This window comes from Phocoena sinus, chromosome 6 (assembly GCF_008692025.1).
Source record: "Phocoena sinus isolate mPhoSin1 chromosome 6, mPhoSin1.pri, whole genome shotgun sequence".
Lineage (NCBI taxonomy): Eukaryota > Metazoa > Chordata > Mammalia > Artiodactyla > Phocoenidae > Phocoena > Phocoena sinus.
The window spans coordinates 86,280,694-86,300,851 of record NC_045768.1 but is presented as its reverse complement, the minus strand read 5'-3'; the positions used below and the strand labels follow the sequence as shown (position 1 = coordinate 86,300,851).

The 20,158-nt window shown below is 46.5% G+C and overlaps 1 protein-coding gene across 2 annotated transcripts in view; it reads right to left on the bottom strand.

The window, feature by feature from the left end:
- Window positions 1-20,158, bottom strand: part of DAPK1 (death associated protein kinase 1) — a 206,961-nt gene that overhangs the window by 36,302 nt on the left and 150,501 nt on the right. For both annotated transcript variants that reach the window (XM_032636143.1, XM_032636142.1), the window contains exons 12-19: window positions 19,974-20,093; window positions 19,438-19,536; window positions 18,502-18,600; window positions 16,583-16,681; window positions 15,762-15,959; window positions 14,224-14,421; window positions 10,198-10,296; window positions 2,725-2,802 (exon numbers count right to left, since the gene is read on the bottom strand). In XM_032636143.1, coding sequence (XP_032492034.1) covers window positions 2,725-2,802; window positions 10,198-10,296; window positions 14,224-14,421; window positions 15,762-15,959; window positions 16,583-16,681; window positions 18,502-18,600; window positions 19,438-19,536; window positions 19,974-20,093 — 990 coding nt within the window. The remainder of the gene's footprint in view (window positions 1-2,724; window positions 2,803-10,197; window positions 10,297-14,223; window positions 14,422-15,761; window positions 15,960-16,582; window positions 16,682-18,501; window positions 18,601-19,437; window positions 19,537-19,973; window positions 20,094-20,158) is intronic.

The window sequence follows — 20,158 nt, the reverse complement described above, 5'->3', positions numbered from 1 at the left end:
CGTACTATATTCACAGGCATTGAAATGACTTTCTTTGTCTCCTTACAAAAACCACAGGATAATGGTAAAATACTAAAGGTTGTAATATTTCCTCTTAAAAAGAAATCTAGACACCAAAAAAACGAAGTGCAAATTAATGGAAGAAAAAAAATAAAGGGAAAGCCAAACTGGGACCAGGCAAGAATCCACGCCACCCGGAATTCAAAATTCTGGTCTGGAAACAGCCACCCTTCCCTGAGATGCATGGAGGTGCACCTCCTATATATGTTCCTAATTATAAAAGCAGTCGAAACATATTACACCCATCCAATCCACCCAACCTCAGCTATCGTGTTAGGTACTCTCCTTCCCGTCTTTTTTTCTGGGCATTTATCCGTTGTTTCCAATCTGCCGTAATAGACATCTAGGTTTGCACCCAGCATAGCAATCTGTCTTTAAATAAAAGGAAGGATCTTTCTAAGGGGTAGATGGGCAGTAAAACACAGCACAGTCCAAGGAGAAGCCTCGTCCCTCGGCCAAGGGTGACCCTCAGACCACTGGAGATCGTGGTTTGCAGCTGATTTTTGCTTAAAGGTGAATAGACTGCACCTTCCCCTGCGGTCACTGCTGTATAACAAGAGTTTCTGAGATGGTGAACAGCACTCCAGGAAAGTATGTGGCAATGGGATTGTCCAGAGTGCTACACTTGTGAGGGGGCTCCCCGTGTGCCAGCTGAGCCCACAAAACACCCACGAGGACAATGCTGGGGCTCCGATCAGGACCATGGCGCCGGGAGTGGCAGGTGGGTTAAAATCCCCGTCTGTGGAATGTGGGAAACCTGAGAATACCTGACTCAGCATGTTTATAGACCTGCTAAGGTGTGAAGCCTAATAAAGTGTTTCTTTCTACCAGTGGTCCGTACTAGAGGCTAAATAATTAACTGTAAAAATGTGTGCTCATCCAGCCCGTGGACCAGATTTTGTTTCAGTTTCTTTCCTCTATGGATGAATACTATAACGGGGAATCAATTTAAAACAGCTCTTATATTGTGACACTTTGTCTATGAACGTAAAACTCCACACACACACAAATGTGGGGCTCCCTACTATAAAATCCAGCAAAAGTCAGAGGTTGCAAACCGGTGGCCTGAGGTTGTGTTTCATCTGGCTGAATATAGCTTCAAATAAAGTGAATTTTAAGATTAGGAGATTTTATGTGAAAGTTCATTATTGATTTGCTGACAGACTCATAGGCTCCCCTGCACCCCCCTTGTTTTGCCTGTAAACAAAAAGTTTTCCCTTGTTTTTCTAGTTCAAATTCTCTCTCACAATGAGACAGTCTGTGGTGGTACAGAGTAGGGGAATTCGAAGCCCAGAGTCAATTTAAGTCTTTCCTGTAAGAACGTGTGAATAAGGAGGGATCTCTTTCTAGAACCTCTAGATCAAAGGGGGGACTGAACCCCTGCAGTGGCCTGGGGGATCTCAGTGTTTATCAGTTCACAGGATCCAAAGCACAAAGGTGTGAAAATGAATTATCTTCCCCAGGTCAACTCCAAGCACTGGGGAAGAAATCATTCCAACCTACGTGTATGTGTCCCTTCTCACTCCCCCCTCAACCAGGACCAGGAGACCAGGGGACCACTATGAAAATTCAAACTTTCAGTAGCTGTGAAATTTACTGTGATTATAAGACATTATAATCCCTCCCCCAGGCACTTTTCAATTTATATGGCAGGATCTTTGTAGGATACCCCAAGTTTATTCTGGACAATACCTTTTCAATGAGCACTTAACTGAGTAATTTTTTTATTTCTATAAAGTTTGTTTTTTGAAAAGTTATTACATGATTATTATAGGAAATTTGGAAAAAATACAGTAATGTTTAAAGAAGAGTGTTAATTAAAAAAGCAAAATCCAAAGACACCACTGTTACCCTGTTCTTTCCATGCATTTTAAAAAGATATAGTTGAGATTACAATGTGCACATAATTTATCTTCTGCTTTGAAGCCCAGGAATATCCTAAGCAATAAACTCCTATTACTAAAACCTCTTCAAAAACATTTTAACGGCCCCAAACCACTCTCTTTTATAGCTGTCTGTCAATTTACTAGACTTCATTGTTGGTCATTCAATGTTTCCGATTTTTATTACGGTATTATAAATAATACTGCAATGGACATCTTTGTGCATAGAACTTTTTGTCTCTGCGTGTCTTCCATTTCTTCAGGATAGAGTCACAGACATAGAATCCCTAGCTTAAAGGGTGTGACTATTTTGAAGTCTCTCAGTACATACTGCTATGATGTGGGCTGGAAAGTTACACCTGCATTTACTTATTTTTGTCATGCTTCCTCAAACCTTAGAGCAACAACGTTTGATAAACTGGAGCACAAGTGATATCTTGGAGCTCGAAACATTAAGAAAGAAAGAAGCAGAGTCAGCTTTCTCATTTCCCCTCTACTTCACGGTGGGGAGAGGGCAGGTATTACAAAGCGGGTAGAAGGAGGGAAGCCAGGCATAGCGACTGCAAAGAGGCCAATGATTTCCAAGTCTCGATACAGAAGAAGAAATCAGAGAGGTAGCCAATGTGTTCATGCAAATCGATATGCAAACCACAGCACAGGACCAGTGCCTTTTGGTACCACTTGTGTGTCCAAAGCCTCTTTTGTTCATCCTCATAGTTTACAAGGGAAAAAACAGAATCTTTCACATAAAAACACAGCACTTCAGACCACAATTTCTCACCTTTCGGAGTCTTGTGAGGAGACCTGCTACCTGTTCATGCTGTTCCGATTTAGCAAGATCTTCTGCTGTCTTTCCATCCTGTTGGAGAAAAACGATTAGTATTTTCCTTCACGACAGAGAGCTGTGTGTTCCATATACCAGTACTGCCATCTGAGGCAGAAACAGTGTAACAGGCATCAGAAGCAAATAAGGTGAACAAAAGACCATGTCCTGGATTATTTCCCTTTCTGTGGAATCCTTATTTCACTTATTGTCCAAAAAAGGAAGATAAGAGGTAGAAAAAAACGTGCATCGGTGCTTTGAGGTCCAACGGCGAGATGTCTCAGGCCCACAGGCTTTAATCAAACCGGGCACCTCGTTAGCGGGCAGATTACCCTGTGTCCTGAGCCTCCTCTCTTCAGTTAGGCCAACGATAAAGACTGCCATTTGCTGGCGAATTCTAGTTAGTGGAAGCTAACGTCTTAAAATCCTTCCATAGGGCTTCCCTGGTGGCGCAGTGGTTGAGAGTCCACCTGCCGATGCAGGGGGCACGGGTTTGTGCCCCGGTCCGGGAAGATCCCACATGCCGCGGAGCGGCTGGGCCCGTGAGCCATGGCCGCTGAACCTGCGCGTCCGGAGTCTGTGCTCCGCAACGGAGAGGCCACAACAGTGAGAGGCCCGCGTACCGCAAAAAAAAAAAAAAAAAAAAAAAAAAATCCTTCCATAGACAATCTGTAGCACTCATATCAAGCTAGTTACTGTTAATTACTGTGCATTTCAAAGGAAAGGCTGAGTTTTACAATTTTTATCTGAAGATTTTCAGTGAACATAAAAGGAGGGAATAAGGGTCCACAGCACTTTGGTGTTTGCTTTTTAATTAGAGAATTTTCACAGGGCTGCAGTTTCACACTGAACGAATTCCTTTCTGTTTCCAGGCCGTGAACATGCACGATGATGGCTACCATTTATTGAGCGCCTCTTAATAATCTCAGTGCGTCGTGTGCAGTAACCTCACAGCCACTCCAGGGCGGCAGGAACGCCGGCTGTTCACGCACTACCAAGGAGGGAACAGAGGCTGAGGGATCTTTCTGCTGCAGTTTTAGGAATTATTACAAATTTAAAAGTAGAAAAGATGGGAGGCAACTTCAAAAGAAATAAAAGCAGTATTTTTTTAAATAAGAAGACTAGGGGGCCTTTGGCCCATCTCTCAGTGTTCACCAGTGACAGTTAAAGTTCTCTTCCCCGAGGAGGCTGGGGGAATGCCCGGATCTGACTGACAGCACACCTGCCAATCTCTCAACCCAGGTCACAATCCCTGCCGTCAGATCAGCTTTTCTCAGCCTCGGCACTACTGACATTGTGGCTAGGCCGATTTTCTGCTGTGGAAGGCTGTCCCGTGCGCTGTGGGATGGCTAGCAGCACCTTGGCCTCCATCACTAGACACCAGTAGCATCCCTCTTCCACCAGCTGTGACAACCCTGTGTTTCTGGACATTGCCAAACGTCCCCTGGGGGGTGAAGCTGCCCAGCTGAGAACCATAGCCGTAGGCTGTGGTCGAAGCTCAGGTGGGCACTCCGGAGGAGGCGTGCTTTACAGTCATGCCACCCGCCTCTCTCTGCCCGCCCCCCCTCAAGTCCTGAAATGGCTCCAACGGGCAGACGAAAGCTTCTAGTTTGCTTTGGGGTGAATTAGGTAATTTGTCAGACACCACATCCAAACCAGGGATGCATGCCAAACTGTCTAGATCCTTCCTGACATGGTAAGAACAGGCCTTAGTTCCCAAATCTCACAGCACATTGGAATCACCAGGGTCTTTAAGAACTCCTGCTGCCGGGCTCCCACCCGTATGCTCTGCTTCTGCCTCTCTGGGCTGCGATCTGGACATTAGGGTTCGAAAGCCCTCCCAGGTGATTCCATTGTGCAGCGAAGTTTTGGGACCGTTGCCTTAGTTGGAAGCAATCTGAGCTTTGACTTAAATTTTCTGTCCTCTGGTGTGACTGGCCATGAATTTCTCTTGAAGACCTCAGATCTGCATAGCACACAGACAGAGGATGTTCACTGGCCAAGTTACTCTCCACTGTTAAGTCTCTCAAATTTCAGGAAAACAGCCATCAATTACAATTCCTTACGTTTGCACAGCACTTCACAGTTTGCAAAACATGTTGCTCTAAAGGACACTGTTTGGGCTTCCAAAAGCAATGTCTACCAGTGTAGTGGAAAGAGTTTCAACTTTGGAGTGAGAAGGACCCAGGTTTAAGTCCGGATTCTGCCCCTCCCCAGCTGTGTGGTCAGTCACTCGGCCTCCCGAAGCCTGGGTTTCTTCATCTACGGCATGAGAAATGACACCTTGACTACATAGGTTCTTGAGCAGATTAGAGAAAACCAAATGGAAAGAACCAACAAAGTACCAGGTGCAAAAAAAGCAAGCAGCAGTAATCATCAAAGAAAAAAAAAAAAAAGAGCTGAGAGTGTCCCCAAACTCCCTGACTTTCTGTCCAAGAGGGAAAAGGGTAGGAGCTGTATCTCTTCATTCTGGCCCTGTGCTACCATGCACCCCTGAGCAAGGTGCCGGGTCTGCAGCTGGCCCACGAGCGATCCTAGCACTCACTGCCCTGCTTGTCACACACAGTGGTCTGGGAGGTCTCACTGAAAAGGTTTTATATATATATATATATATATATATATATATTTTTTTTTTTTTTTTTTGGCGGTACGCGGGCCTCTCACTGTTGTGGCCTCTCCGTTGCGGAGCACAGGCTCTGGACGTGCAGGCTCAGCAGCCATGGCTCACGGGCCCAGCTGCTCCACAGCACATGGGATCTTCCCGGACTGGGGCACGAACCCATGTCCCCTGCATCAGCAGGTGGAGTCTCAACCACTGCACCACCAGGGAAGCCCGAGAAGGTTATATTTGAGTGAGTGAGCAAGACATTTGGATACCTGAGGAAGTCTTGCAAAGAACAGCAAGTGCAAAGGCCCTGAGGCAGCAGGATGACTCTCATGTTTGAAGAATATCAAGGAAGCTCGTGTGACTGGTGCAGGCGGAGCAAGGGGAGGAGGAGGAAGAGGTGGCAACAGGGAGGCAATGCAGGTCTTCAGGGACGTCCCCATCACAAGGACTTTTACGCTGAAGGAAGGTCAGAACAGATGAGGGACATGATCTGACATATGTCTGCACAGGGTCAGGCAGGCTGCTGTGTGAGGAACAGACTGGACAGGGCAGGATGGGTGCAGGGACACCAGTTAGGAGACCAGGACAAGTTACATGTGATCATGGCCAAGGGCTCACAGCCTCATGGGAGAATCAGCGGTCAATTCCAACAGAGCAAGATAGGGGGCAAATCATACCCACTGAAGGGGACTGGGAAAGAGGAGGCATCCTGGGGCTCCAGTGGAATACTGGAAGATGACAAGGAGTTAGTGTTCCGGAATCTTCCTGACGCCAACATCATGCACTACTATGTGCCTGGGTGCCTCCTAGGCACTGAAAGGCTCTCCCTATGAAGGCAGAAGCACGTCTTATTGCCTCATGGCAGGGGTATGTGTGTGTACGTGGGGGCACTATGTGCAAGGGGTGGGGCTGGAAACGGAGGAGGTTCCAGAGGGAAGGAACAGCATGTACCAACTGGATGAGGTGGGAATGAGCGAGGTCCCAGGACCTGCAAATAGTCCCACTCAGTTTGGTATAGCCAAGGGGGTGCAAGGTGAAGGGTGAGGTGGGCAGTGGGCAGGGACCAGGCCACAGAGGGCACATCCTGAGGGCAACGGAGCCCCGGGATGATTTGCAACTGGAACCCACTGCAGACTGGCTTTTCCAGAATGATAAATGTGGTGCTGGGTCAGAACTGTCAGGAGGGCCATGAGGCTACTGGTGAGGGACCAGTTCCGAGGCAGAGCTGGTCCTGGGGGAAATACACAGTGAGATTTTAACCAAGTGGAGGCAGAGGACGAAGAGCTGTGAGTTCGAGAAGAATCAAGGATGTGGCCACCAGCATGATGCCAGGGAAGAGAGCATCCACATTTCCTGGACCAGACGATTGGATGTACGCAGAAGGCTTTTGCAAAGGGCAGACACTGAGGCAGAGGATGCAGCGTGGAGGCGGGGGGCCTTCCACAGGTGGTGTTCACCAGGCTGGGTCCCAGCGCAGTGCTCAGGGAACAAGTGGGGCCGGAGACCCAGACGTGGGCCTGAGTTCCTAAGTGCAGCTGCAGCCCTGGGGCTGGTGAGAGGAGCAGGGGGCAGAGAGCGGGAGGGCAGCCGGCCAGGGGGCGTGGAACAGCAGCAAGAAGCCTTGGAGCTGGAGGAGGGCAGCAGAGATGGGAGGGGAAGCAGGGGCAAGTAGGATTTTCTTATCCAAGGCCGGAGAGAGTGTTTAGGAAGTGCCGTGTCCTGGAGAGATAACTAGACATAACTGCTGGCACTCAGGTGAGAAAGACAACAAAGAAAGGTAAGGAAGGAAGTGATTATAGTACAACAAAAGTCAGAGTGGGGCTTCCACTGAGGGCAGGGGCGGGGTGGGCTGAGGCTGGGACAGGCCACCGGGGGTTTCTGGGGTGGTCTTGAAAATTCTACCTCTTGACCTTAGTGGGGTTACAAAGGTGTTTGTCAAATCCACCAAGTTTTACTTTTGCTCATGTCCTTTCCTTAAAAAAAATCTGTTTTATTTTACAATAAAAAAATTTTGAAGGCAAGGTGACTGGGGCTTCTGCAGAGTCGAGGGAATTCCGGGAGTCGAGGACAGACTGTGGCGGGAGGAGGAGAGGTAGGAGGGAAGGGAAAAGAGGACTGGACCTTCAGAAGGGAGGTGGTGCCCAACGGGAAGAACTCTGCGGTCAGGCAGAGGGGAAAAGCTGGCTCACGAAGAGGGCTGGGCTGTGCTGTCCAATAAGGCAGCAGCCCAGCCCACACGCAGCTCCGCGGGGCTGGAAACGTGGCCGAGCTAAGATGTGCTGTGGGTATAAAACGTACCCAGATTTCCAAGACTTCAATCAAAGAACTGGAAGTATCTCAATAATTTATAAATACTGATTACAAGTCAAAATGATAATATTTTGCATGTTATTGGGCAAAATACATTACTTTATATGTTACTTTTAACATATTAAAATATATCAGTGAAATTAATTTCCTCTGTTTCTTTTTCCTTGTCAGATGCGGCTACTACAAAGTCTAGTACGACACAGGCAGCAAGCTGTCCTTCCATGGAGCCGGCCTCAGCACGGCGCCTCTGTGATGACCCGCACCCTGCGTGGAGCCCACGTGGCTTCCCCGCCCTAGGAGACCCCCGTCTCCACCATGCCCGCTGGGGGGCCATGCACATCCAGCCCCACCAAGCCCCACCTTGGCCGGGCCAGTCCGGGCTGCGCTCCAGCTCATTGTCCTTCCAGCTCCGCCGGCCTGGGCCCTTCCTTCTCTCTCCACTCTCTCTAAGGAGTGGTCCTGACACTCCTGGAAACGTCCCTGAGGACTCTGGCTCTTAATTCTCACGGGTCCCATCCGGTAGCTGTATACTTACTGCTGTGACCCTTGGGTCTGACTCTCTCCCACTAGACTAGAAGCTTCCCGAGGGAGGAGCAGCTTGCCTGACTTGGCCCCTCTGTGTTCGCTGCTCTGTGCCTGGTGCGCAGTGTATGCTCCGTATCTGCTGAATGAACAGATGACTGAGGTCCCGTGGTGGACTCGTAGGGACCAGGGAGAAACGCCTGCAGTGAGCTGGGAAGGGTGGGGAGCAGAGTTACCCCCGAGGGCCTCTTGTGGGGAGGCCAAAGGCAAGGGGAGATGACTGCGGGCTCACAGTGGTCAGGGGGCAGCCCAAGGACCCAGCAGAGGCCGAAGGTCACGCATTTCAGAGGTCCCGGCCCACACTGTCGGGTAGGCAGGAGCAGCTGCTGGCATCTTCACAGCCGTCCTCGACAGTTTACATTTTTTTTTTTTTTTTTTTTTTTTGCGGTACGCGGGCCTCTCACTGTTGTGGCCTCTCCCGTTGCGGAGCACAGGCTCCGGATGCGCAGGCCCAGCGGCCATGGCTCACGGGCCCAGCCGCTCTGTGGCATGTGGGGGTCTTCCCGGACCGGGACACGAACCCGTGTCCCCTGCAGCGGCAGGCGGACTCTCAACCACTGCGCCACCAGGGAAGCCTGACAGTTTATTTTTTATGAGGCAACATCTGTAACAAAAAAGTACTTCTCCCCATCAAAATGTACATCAATGCTCTATCGTGGAGTAGCTAGACCGAGTGCCAAGGCATGGATGGTCAGGGTTTGATAATGGCTCATCAGGTCATTGCACGGCGGTAGGTGGGTTTGTGATGGACAAGGAGGTGCCCTAAGAAGGGACAATCCCAGGTAGAGCGCTGGTAAGCACTGGGCCTGCAGAAGAGCCCAGCTCGGGGCTCAACACTGCTGAGAACAGACCCACTGCTTGTGGGGAGGGAATCACATCCCTGTCACATTAGCGCAGTCAGGGAGGCAATGTCCTAGGCCAAGAGCCAGTACCCATTTTCTGTCAAGGGCCAGGTAGCAGATATTTGGGGCTCTGAGGACCATAGGGTCTCTGTTGCAATTGCTCGTCTGCCCTTGCAGAGGGAAAATGGGCACAGACAATGTGTAAACAATGGGCGTGGCTGTGTCCCAGTAAACTTTATTAAAAGAAGCAGGCAGCAGGCTGAATTTGGCCTGTGGTCCATAGTTTGCCAATCCCTGTATGACTCTCCAGCCTCAGAGCCCTGATTTTCCCAAGGTTGGCCACCATATTTCAAGACTCCGATGGGTCTCCTTAGAGAAACACTTTATGTCAGCGAAGTTCTAGTGAGTTTTAGGAATCACCCACATGAGCAAATGGAGACTCAATCCACTGTTGGGCCAGAGACAACTCAAATGATAATGTTTCACCGCAGCGGTAAAAACAGCAACCTTATCTCTTAGCGGACATATTTTTCCTCTTTGGTATTTCTTGAAATGTGAAACAAAGGGTTTCTTCTGCAGGGAGGTACCAGGTCTGGAACAGGGAATGTCGGGAGTGAGACATTTAAAGAAATGAGATTTAAAGAAATCTCATTTTAAAATATGTTGTGGGCCTAAGAGCAAAGCCGGACTTTTTTTAAAAAAGAGAGAACAGCTCTTGTCACTTGTTCTCCCAACGCTGGGGGGCCTTCCTCCTCCCTCCTTGGAAGGAGGGGGCACTTTTAGAAAAGATAAACACACAACCTAATGGAAAACACAAAGGCCTGTTGTGTAACACAGGAAACGAAAAGGCCAGTGGGAAACAGCAGTTGTTCCTGGCAGTGCAGACCTGGTGGAAGAAGAGGATGAGGCATTCTCGGGCTCTAACCCCGGGTTTGTGTGGGCAAATGTTTACGTAACTGCAGCAGAGGAGCTGAAGCTTAACGGCAGCCTGTCTGCTCTGGAGTGCAGTTGCCAAGCAATACCTTTCCCGTTGTGCCCTCGAGGCCTGAGGGGTTTGCCATTGCTTTCTCCTGCCAGAGGGCTACTCACCGAAGTCAGCGCCTCCACGTTGGCGCCTGTCAGACAGAGGTAGCGGACCACGTCCAGAATCCCGTTGTTGGCTGCAAGGTGCAGAGGCGTCCGTCCATACTGGAAGAGACAAGAAAGACCCAGGAGAGTCCTCACGGCTGCTGCTGAGGATAACATTTATGGAGTGACCTCACAGGGCCATCATTGGGGGATCTGGGATCCTCCAAGAAGAAATAGGAGGCGAGGTCTCCCTTCTCCAGAAACTTGCCATCTCCTTGGGGAGGCAAGCCAAGCAAAACATTTTCAAGTATTTCTCAGTTAAAAGAGTAACTTTAAAATAAAACTTAAAAGGATGGAAGAGTGGGAGGCTTATCATAAGATAACTAAATTAAGTCTCCTGCTGCGCCAGCAGAAAGGAGGCATGAGTCAGGGCTCAAGGGCCCCAAAGTTCCGGAAAGATCCGCACCACAGTTCAAATTTAGATACAGCAAAGGGAAAAGGCATGGGAGCACAGCCACTGAAGACACTCTAATGAGGTGAAATTCCAAGGCCATACCCACCATTTTTTATGCCTATGGGTTCCCAAACCCAAGGCATCTGGAGGCACTACAGTGAATTCATGGGGTGCTGAGGAACATTTAAAATTTTTGATGGAGCCAGCAGGTTCAGAAACCAGGGAAACTACCAGCTTCAGGTAGTTCAAAGTCTCAAAGCAGCTGGTACTGCCTTCCTTTCAATGACATCATGTATGCACAGCAGGGGGTTGGTCGCTGCTGTGATAAGAGGCAAATATCTTGAGAAAATCCACGTAGAACAGGATATAACGGTGGTGGTGCCCACTCTGAGTCCAAGGTTTGAGGAGTTATGAGGTGCCCAACAAGCATACACATCCCATTAATATACAACTGGGGTTAATTAAGAATGAAATAAAAATAGTTTTCTTTCAACTTATGTGGATCATTTATTCCCACAGCTGCTAAGTTGTTAGGACATACATACTAGGTTGTTTGGATTGAACGACTTAACAAACAGAACTTTAGGTATTTCTTTTGCTCTGGGGGAGCCATGAAAAAGATTCCTAAGACACTATGGAAGCTATGAATTGAGCAAGTGTGGGTATCTCTGCTTTATACTGTTTACGTGCAAATACAGGTTTCTGCTAGAAAGTTAACACATGCTCAGGTAGAAAATCCAAACAACACAGAAGGATATATGGCAGAAAAATGAAGTCTCCCTCCCCCTCCCCCTCCCCCAAGTTCCCCTCTCAGAACTAGCCCTACTCAAACCTTCCAGGCTTTTCTCTATGAATCCATAAATGGAGAGGAATAATCTGAAAGGCCAAGACATTAATCACACTCCACCTTCTATTCTGTCCCTTGCTTTTTTCACCTAACAATTGGTTGTGAATAATTTTTCATGTCTATAAGGAAATCTATTAGATTCTTTCAGACACGTGAATAATATTCAATATACGGCTATATCATAACTCATTTAGCCAGCCTGCTGAGGATGGACACTTAAGGTGGTTCCACTTCTTGCGATTATAAATAACGCTGCGACGTATGTGCATATCTATGTTCTGTTTACTGTTAGCTTCTAGAGTGATTTAGAAAGCAGATACGAAGCTTTCAAATACCCTAGGGTTAAAGTGCGAAGGAAAGGAGGAGGTTTGGAAGACCTGGATGAAGAGTTTGGCTTTCTGTGTAAGGAAGATAGTCTTGGTTACAGGATGCATAGTTTCAGAGAAGGAAAGAAGGTCAATGAAGAGACGTGTGCTGAATAAAATGGACTAGGAGAGTTTACACTTTTGATGGCCCCCAATGATTGACAGAACAAAACCCAAACTCTTTAGCATTACATTCAAGGTCTTTCACCATCTGGATTCAGTGCCTCTTTCTTGCTGCCTCCCTCCTCTTCTTGAAATATGCTTTCCCCTCTTCTTCATCTGTCCAAGTCCTACTCATTTAAAATGATCACCTCTGAAAAGCTTTTCCCGGTTTCTTTAATGTCCAGATGTCCATGTTTCTGGAGCACCCGTACCTCTATCACAGCAGTGACTGCAATATGAGATGCTGTTACATTGAAATGTCTGTGTGTCTGTCCAAAAGCAGCCAGAGGGCAAGAACTGTTCCCTGCCGTCCATACCCTGCCTAGCCCTGCTCCCCACCCGCGCCTGGTACAGTGTTGCCACAGAAGGGCATTCATCAATGCTTGGCAGGCACGGAATTCTCTTGCAGGCTCCTGGATGTGTGTGCGCATCTGTGTGTGTGTGCGTGCACACACACGTGTGTATCGACATGCTTTTTCTACTTTCGCTGATAAGAAGAGTCAGTCCAGAAAGGAACAAAGGGCTAAGGGCCGTGCACTCTGCATCATCTAGTTCCTCTCCTCTCCTGCATTTCCCGATGTGGCCGAGTAAGTAGCCACTCTCCGGATTTTCACATGAGAAGAATGCAGAAAAAGACATGTCTGTTTCACTGCAACGAGCGTCAAAAATAGTGACAAGTTCCTGTCACATACTGCTGACAGGGGTAGGATCTGAATGAACATTTTTATCTCCGGGGGAACTGAGTCCAGGTAAGGAAAAGGCAGGACACACCATGGGAAAGGAGTGACAGTCTGCCTGTGGGATATGGGCCGTCACTGTGCCACCTCCACGCTGACAACCGGCTACCGGGGTGAGACCATGTAAAGCCAGATGTGCTTTCTGGAGAAATAATGCCTTTCTCTTACTTTTCTGTACATCTTTTAAGCTCCCCTACAGCCCCCATCATCTTTCCTAAAATAAACAGCGAAAAACTGAACAGGAAAACAAGCTGACACCAACCCTTCTGAAGAAGGTGTGAGACCCACAAAGTCGTGGTGTACAATGGCCAAGTCAAAGGTATTCAAATGAGTGCCACGAGGTTCCTAAAGTTGCTTTTTATTCATTTAAAGACTCCTGGAAGGAAAGCCTAGGTCTTGATGCTGCTTAATATTACCTTTAGTTTCCTCCTTAAGCCACTTATATAACTGACTTGGCAAGGTTAGAATAGGATAAACTAAGAAAGCAACCAGCAGCTAATGGTTAAGACCTAGTATATTGTCTTTTCATATTTCCAGAATATGAAGATTACCAATTTCAATTCCCATTAGAATTAATCACATATATGCAAGAGGACTACTTTTTTTTGATAGAAGCATCATTTTCCAGTTGTTTCAGATATTAATTCTTTTTACCTCAAACAAATCATAATAAAATTCTGCTGGTATCATGTCTACCATTTATAAACAAACATTTCCTGCAATTAAAAAATTAATTCTACTTGGACTTTGTTTTTAACTAATCGGAACAGAATAGTGCTTGCCTTTCATACAGTTGCAGGGCTGAAACCACGTGAATATCCAACTGTCCTATCATATTTGGTAATGAAAATCTAGATGGTATTCAGGGAAAAGAGAAGGTGTTAGCTAATTTCTAGGAGTCAGCATATGGGGATTTTTATTTCTTTATCATTCACCAAATGATAGTATCCCCTTGGTCTTACCAAACTTATTAAGCACAAAAAAGATGTTATGAACTTTTGACCATAAAACTCTCAGTGGGGGAAACTGGAGAAATCTGGCCCTAGGAATTTCAATCACATCAGAACTCATTAGGTGTTTTCCTGAAGACTTAGTGCTCCAGGAAGATGCCCCAATTTGTACCATGTTCTCTGATTACAGGAGGGGACGCGCGTGCGTGCGCACGCAGGCACACACACACACACACACACACACACACACACACACTCTCTCTCTCTCTCTTTCTCGATGCCCATAAATGGTAAGCCAGGCTTAGCAGGAAGTACTTATTAATGTAATTTTCTGTTACTCTAGGAAATTATTCAAAAGTCAGATGTAAAATATACTTAAAGTGGAGAGCCCTACTATAAAAAGGAACAGGTTCATATAAGCAATACTGACTTCGAACAATGAAAAGATGCAGAGAGAAACTTGCCCAAACCCAGAAACACGTGGACAGACAGACACAGACGGACTCTGCAGGGATCTTCCTTCCAGCTTTACCTTGTTGGAGAGGTCCAAATTGCAGTTGGCTTCACAGAGGGCCACCACAATCGGCACGTTGCCATCTTTGCAGGCCACATGGAGGGGGGTGTTGCCATGCCTGTCTTGGAAATCGACGGAACAGCCCAGGCTGATGAGAGCCTGGATGACCTCCATCTGACATCGTCTCACAGCAAGATGCAGAGCTATGTGTCCGTCCTGCAACAAACACCAGGGCCGTGAGCGCTTTTGCTTGGGCATGTGGGCCTGCCCGCTTGCCTTTCCAGCTGCACTGGGCCAGGTTTAATTGGCAATGGGACCATTACTGAAAAGCCTGAAGGAAGATTAAAACCGTGAACTTTACTCCTGGTGGGGTCGGGGCGAGGCCCCAGACATCTCACTCTGAATAATCACAGACCAAGCTGACCATCAGCTTAATTAACCTAGGCTTGGCCAGTACATTCGGGTAGGAAGACTCCACACTCCTTTTTGTCTCTGAATTTATAGGACTTCAGTTATGTTTGGTACTCCAATGGCCTCTTTTATCAAGTATTTGAAAAACACTTTTCAAAACATTTGCTCAGCAATGTTTACTAACTTCCTAAGTAGAAAGTTTATTATTTTATTTTACACCAGGAGAACCTGAGAGAGCAAGGCGACTTGCTGTCATGTATATGAGCATTAGTCCGGGAATTCACCTGCTCTAGAACCCCCGGTGAACAAGTGTGTTGGGTTGTTGGAGCTGGGTAGAGGGAGTGTGGAAACATCTCTGTAATGTACTTGTTCTAGGGTTGCTCGGTGTCAGCACTACTGACATTTGGGACCTGTCCTGGGAATTGTAGGCTGTTCGGCAGCATCCCTGGTCTTTATCTTCTAGATGCCCCACCCTGGCTGTGACGACCAAAATATGTCTCCAGCCACTACCAATGTCTCCTGGGGGCAAGGTCACCCCACTTGAGAACTACTTCTCTGTACCCAGAAAATACTCCGCAAGTGGCAGTTCCTAAATTAACCACAGTGTGCCAGATCTAACTATACATAGCAACATCACAGCCTCATTGTAAGTACGAGTTCACGATAAGAACAGATTATGCTGAATTTGCTTAATTAAAAAAGGAAAACCTGGCCTGGAATTGAGATTGCCAAACAAATAAGAATAGTTTATTGTTTTTCTACAAAATAGCCGGTGATGGAAGTAAATAAACCACCTATTTTTTTGTCTGTCTACAAATTAATAGTGTGTTGCCAATTTCAGTCCTAAATGAGGATTTGTCTTGGGCTCTGTGATCATCACTGTACCTGCTGCAAAGCTAAAAAGGCTAAAAATAGAGACCTGAGTCATCTGACCAATTCATAAATTTTGTTACACCCCACAAATGAATATTAATTATTAAACAGAATCTAGAATCACAGAATCTTTGGATAGGAGAAGAGAAAGGATAATGTAACTTGTTGCACTCAAGTTTGTTATTTTAGGTAAACTAACTGAGAAGTCTTGTGGTCCCTCCAGCCCCCCAGATCACTTTTCAGCGAGCGGGATACATTGACCCACTAAGCACCTTGTCGGATGCATTAAGGTCGGCTCCGTGCTCAGCCAGACACTCCACAATGTCGTGGTAGCCCCTGGCGGAGGCTGTCAGGAGGGGGGTCTCTCCTTCTCGATTCTTAATGTTCACATTGCAGCCGGCTTCACAAAGGACTCTGGCCACAGAGTCATAGCCGTGCCAGGCGGCACAGTGCAGGGGTGTTTCTTCTTCCTGGCCAGGGAGACAAGTACATAGAGGAGGAGAATGCAAGACTATGGAAGAAAGAACAGGCATGGTGAGAGTCCTGGCCAAACCTGGCAGCAAACTCAAGGCAGCGGATTGAAAGAGCTCGTAGCTATTGGAGCAAAACATTAATGTGAAATAACGGGCATGGGTCTGACGGCTTTCCTTAATTCGAATTCAGCTTTCTCAGCATTTTACTGACAACTGACTTTGCAGAGCCCACTGGAACCATGGCTCAGCTCTTCTGAACAAGAGGGCCTCTGCGTGGGTGGATTTATATCATCTGTCTCGTAAAAGTGCTGTCTGTCCTTTACTTCACTGGAGACTACTAACCATGGGACAGCACTTCTCTGAGCAGGAACTCTCCGAATAATCTTGATGCCTCAAGATTCCTGTCATGTATATAGCATAATGAGAATTATAGGGTTGTCCAGAGGATTAATGAACGGATGAATGAATGTTAGTGCTTTTGTTCGAGTCCCTGCCCTCTGTAATCTAAGCAGAAAACCTAACTTGGATAAAACTCCGTAAGACCCAGACACATCACCTGGCTGCCTGTATACCCATGCAAAAAGCAGAAAGAAGTGAGGACATCAGGTACCATGACCCACCTTGTCCTGGAAGTTGGGATTTGAGCCAAAGCTGCACAGTAACTGAACCACATCGGCATGGCCATAGCGAGCTGCCACATGAAGGGCTGTCTCTCCAGACTGCAAAAGACACAGCCAAAGATTCAGAGGCCCCTGGGAGCCGTCCCACTCCCACCCATGCCTGGCTCCACCTCCTCCCCTGAGGTGGTACCTGCCCCTCTCAGGCCAGATGCCCCTTTGGTGACTGGGCCAAGGACCCTGGGGTGGGGCACCCACTATGTAGCTAGCGTTAAATCCACACACCTGGCTCATCCTGTGTGTGATAACCCTCCCTCCCTAAGTCAGAGTGCGTTCCCTTTTTTGTGATAGCTGGTCTCGATTTTCATTATATACTGACGCTTCCAGCTATGTGATTTTTTTTCAAAACGCAAAATTCCTTTTTTAATATTAAGTTCTTTAAACACAGGGTTTTATCTATTACCAAGTTTCTGATTTCATTTTGTCTATGTTTAGAATGTAATTTCTTACATTCTCAGAGATTTTAAGAAACATTACCATTAGCCCACACAATAACATTCTATGAATTAGTAATAGATGCAACTTCCTTAAGATTTTTTTTTATATCTGCCATGAAACTGTCAGAATAAACTGATCTAAAAACATAACAGAATGAGATACTTGTTGCCACCCGACAGAAAACTGTTATAATAAATGTATGTCGGGACTTCCCTGGTGGTCCAGTGGTTAAGAATCTGCCTTCCAATGCAGGGGATGCAGGTTTGATCCCTGGTCAGGGAACTAAGGTCCCACATGCCAAGGGGCAACTAAGCTTGCACGCCGCAACTACCGAGTATGCGAGCCACAACTACAGAGCCCACGTGCTCCAGAGCCCACGGGCCACAACGAAGGGCCCGCGCACTACAACGAAAGATCTCAAGTGCTGCAACAAAGACCCGATGCAGCCAAAAATAAATAAATAAATATTTAAAAAATAATAATGAAAAATAAAAAAATAATAAATGTATGTCTTTAATGTGAATGTCCTCCCTTAGATATGGTGCAGTGCACAATCCATACAACTGTATGTGGCAGCCCTGACTGAACATGACAAATCAGTCTACTAGTAGTAGAATCAGAGAGGGGTTGCATAATGGAATACATAACAGATGAGAAAATAGGAATCTTAAGTTCAGGTCCCAGCCCTGCAATTAATTCACAGGGCCTCTGTGTGGACTGAATGAAACATGGGTACGTGAAAGTAAGGTATCTTCCTAAACCAATCATTTTGATAACATCTTTACCCGAAAAGCCTTACTTTACTTGCATTGTCTCATTAACTCTTCTAGTGCCAGTGATCGTAAGGTCAGCACCGTCAGTCAGTCACATCAAAGAGGAAGAGAATGGTAGAGATGTGCGCATGGCGGGTCAAGAAGAGGACCAGGACTCAGGTCACTTTCTGGTTGTCTTTCTGGCTGAACTTTGAGTTTTCACGTTATGCGGAAGATAGTTCACTGCTTATATAACATGGAAAACACTTGGCAGATTTCAGCTAAAATCAGATTTTATTTATTTATTTAAAAAAAAATTTTTTTTTTTGCGGTATGCGGGCCTCTCACTGTTGTGGCCTCTCCCATTGCGGAGCACAGGCTCCGGATACGCAGGCTCAGCGGCCATGGCTCACGGGCCCAGCCGCTCTGCGGCATGTGGGATCCTCCCGAACCGGGGCACGAACCCGCGTCCCCTGCATCGGCAGGTGGACTCTCAACCACTGCGCCACCAGGGAAACCCCCAGATTTTAATATTAGACTAAGCCACCAGCAAAAAGAAACTTCTACTTAAATTCTCGGTAGGAAGATTTTGGTCCTGAATCCTTGTTCTTTGGGTCATGATGTAGAAGGCATGCCTTTTATTACTTTCCTTAAGAAGAGAAGTGGCCTTACCTTGTCTTTAACATCCAAAGGGCATTTGTTCTCATTGAGAAATTTCAAGGTATCTACATGGCCATGCCGAGAGGCCCAGTAGATGGCATTGGATCCACCCTGTACAAAAACCAAGGCAGAGTCACATTCCCAGACTGGATCTGAATGCAAACATCACTCAGTTGCTATATTTCCCTTCCTATGTGATGATAAACTCCAAAGGAGCAACTCCCAAGAGGAATAAAACCCCATTTCACTTTTCAGTTTGACAAAGGGACCAAGGTTATGTAAGACGTTAACATTCCAGGAAGTTGGGTGAAAGGGATAAGGCAGCTCTCTATACTATCTCTGCAGATTTTTTTTGGTAAATCTAGAATTATTTCGAAATAAAAAGTTGTTTTTCTTTTCCTAAAACCTTCATTTCAACTTCTGGTTAGAATTCCCTATATTGTCAAGGGCCAGATCTAGTCCCTTTACAGCTCAGTTGAAAGTCTATGGAAGCTGATGACAGACCCGTTGTAATGACACTTAGCTGATCATCACTTGTGTCTACACTTCCAATGTGGTCTACACCTCAAAGCATATCCTCCTTACTCTGTTGTCCTAATTAATGTGCGGAAAAATACATTTCTGATAAGATTAACTGGATAATTAAAACATTTTCAATGTGACATCAAATAACACTGCTGAGTAAATATGATTAGTAAGGAGTCAATCTGGGGCAGGACACAAAGAAAGGATGATGTAGAGCAACTGAGCCACGAGGAAGATGAATGTTTGCCTTTTTCTCTGTAACATGTTAGACAGGGACAGACTATTCAAGTAGTTCATCTTCCTTTATAGGAAACTGAGAAATGAAGTAGGGCATATGTGTTATTTTTCTCTATTACTTTTTGATTAGAGACATTTGGAAATACTTAAAAAATTAATTCATTTGCAATAAAACAGAATTATGACCTTATCCTGGACATCGATTCTTGAGCCTCTTTTAATGAGCAACTGTAGTATTTGAATATTCCCACAGCCAGCAGCAATAAGTAACGGTGGTGTCCCATGCTGGAAAAGGCAAGAAAAAAAAATACCTATTTTTCAGGTTTGGTAGGAAAGGAAAAGCCCAAACTACCCCTGCTGCCCCATATACCTTCCTGTGTCTCCACAGACACAGGACACATTCCTGTCCTGCGTGAAGGACACAACATCTTCCTCTTTTGGATTCACAGTCCAAAGTGACATTTTCATTTGCACGATGAGCACATTTAAATTTTCATGGTTAGAGGCGAGTGCTAGGTGCGTGTAGAAAGGCCCTCAATGCAAAAAGACCTTATTCCTAACTCAGCTCACTTTCTAAGCAGAAGTGATTTTCCCCACAGTATGGAGCTTACAACAGTAAGGGAGAATGAAGAGCAGATGGGGTCTTTCCACCTTGGACTTGGAGGTGCCCAATCACCATGACCCCCCCGACCCCCACTACCCCTGGCAGGACAGCATCAGACCTTGTTGGGTTGGTTAACGTCATAGTTGGACAAGGAGCCCAGGAGGTGCTGCAGGCCTGGGACGTTGTCATCGTTGATGGCGTGGATGATAGCTTTCATCACAAAGGAGTCTTCCTCATCCTTGAGAGAGACATGGAAGAGGGAAAAAGTGTTAGATTGTTGGTCATGCTGCTCCTTTTACCAAC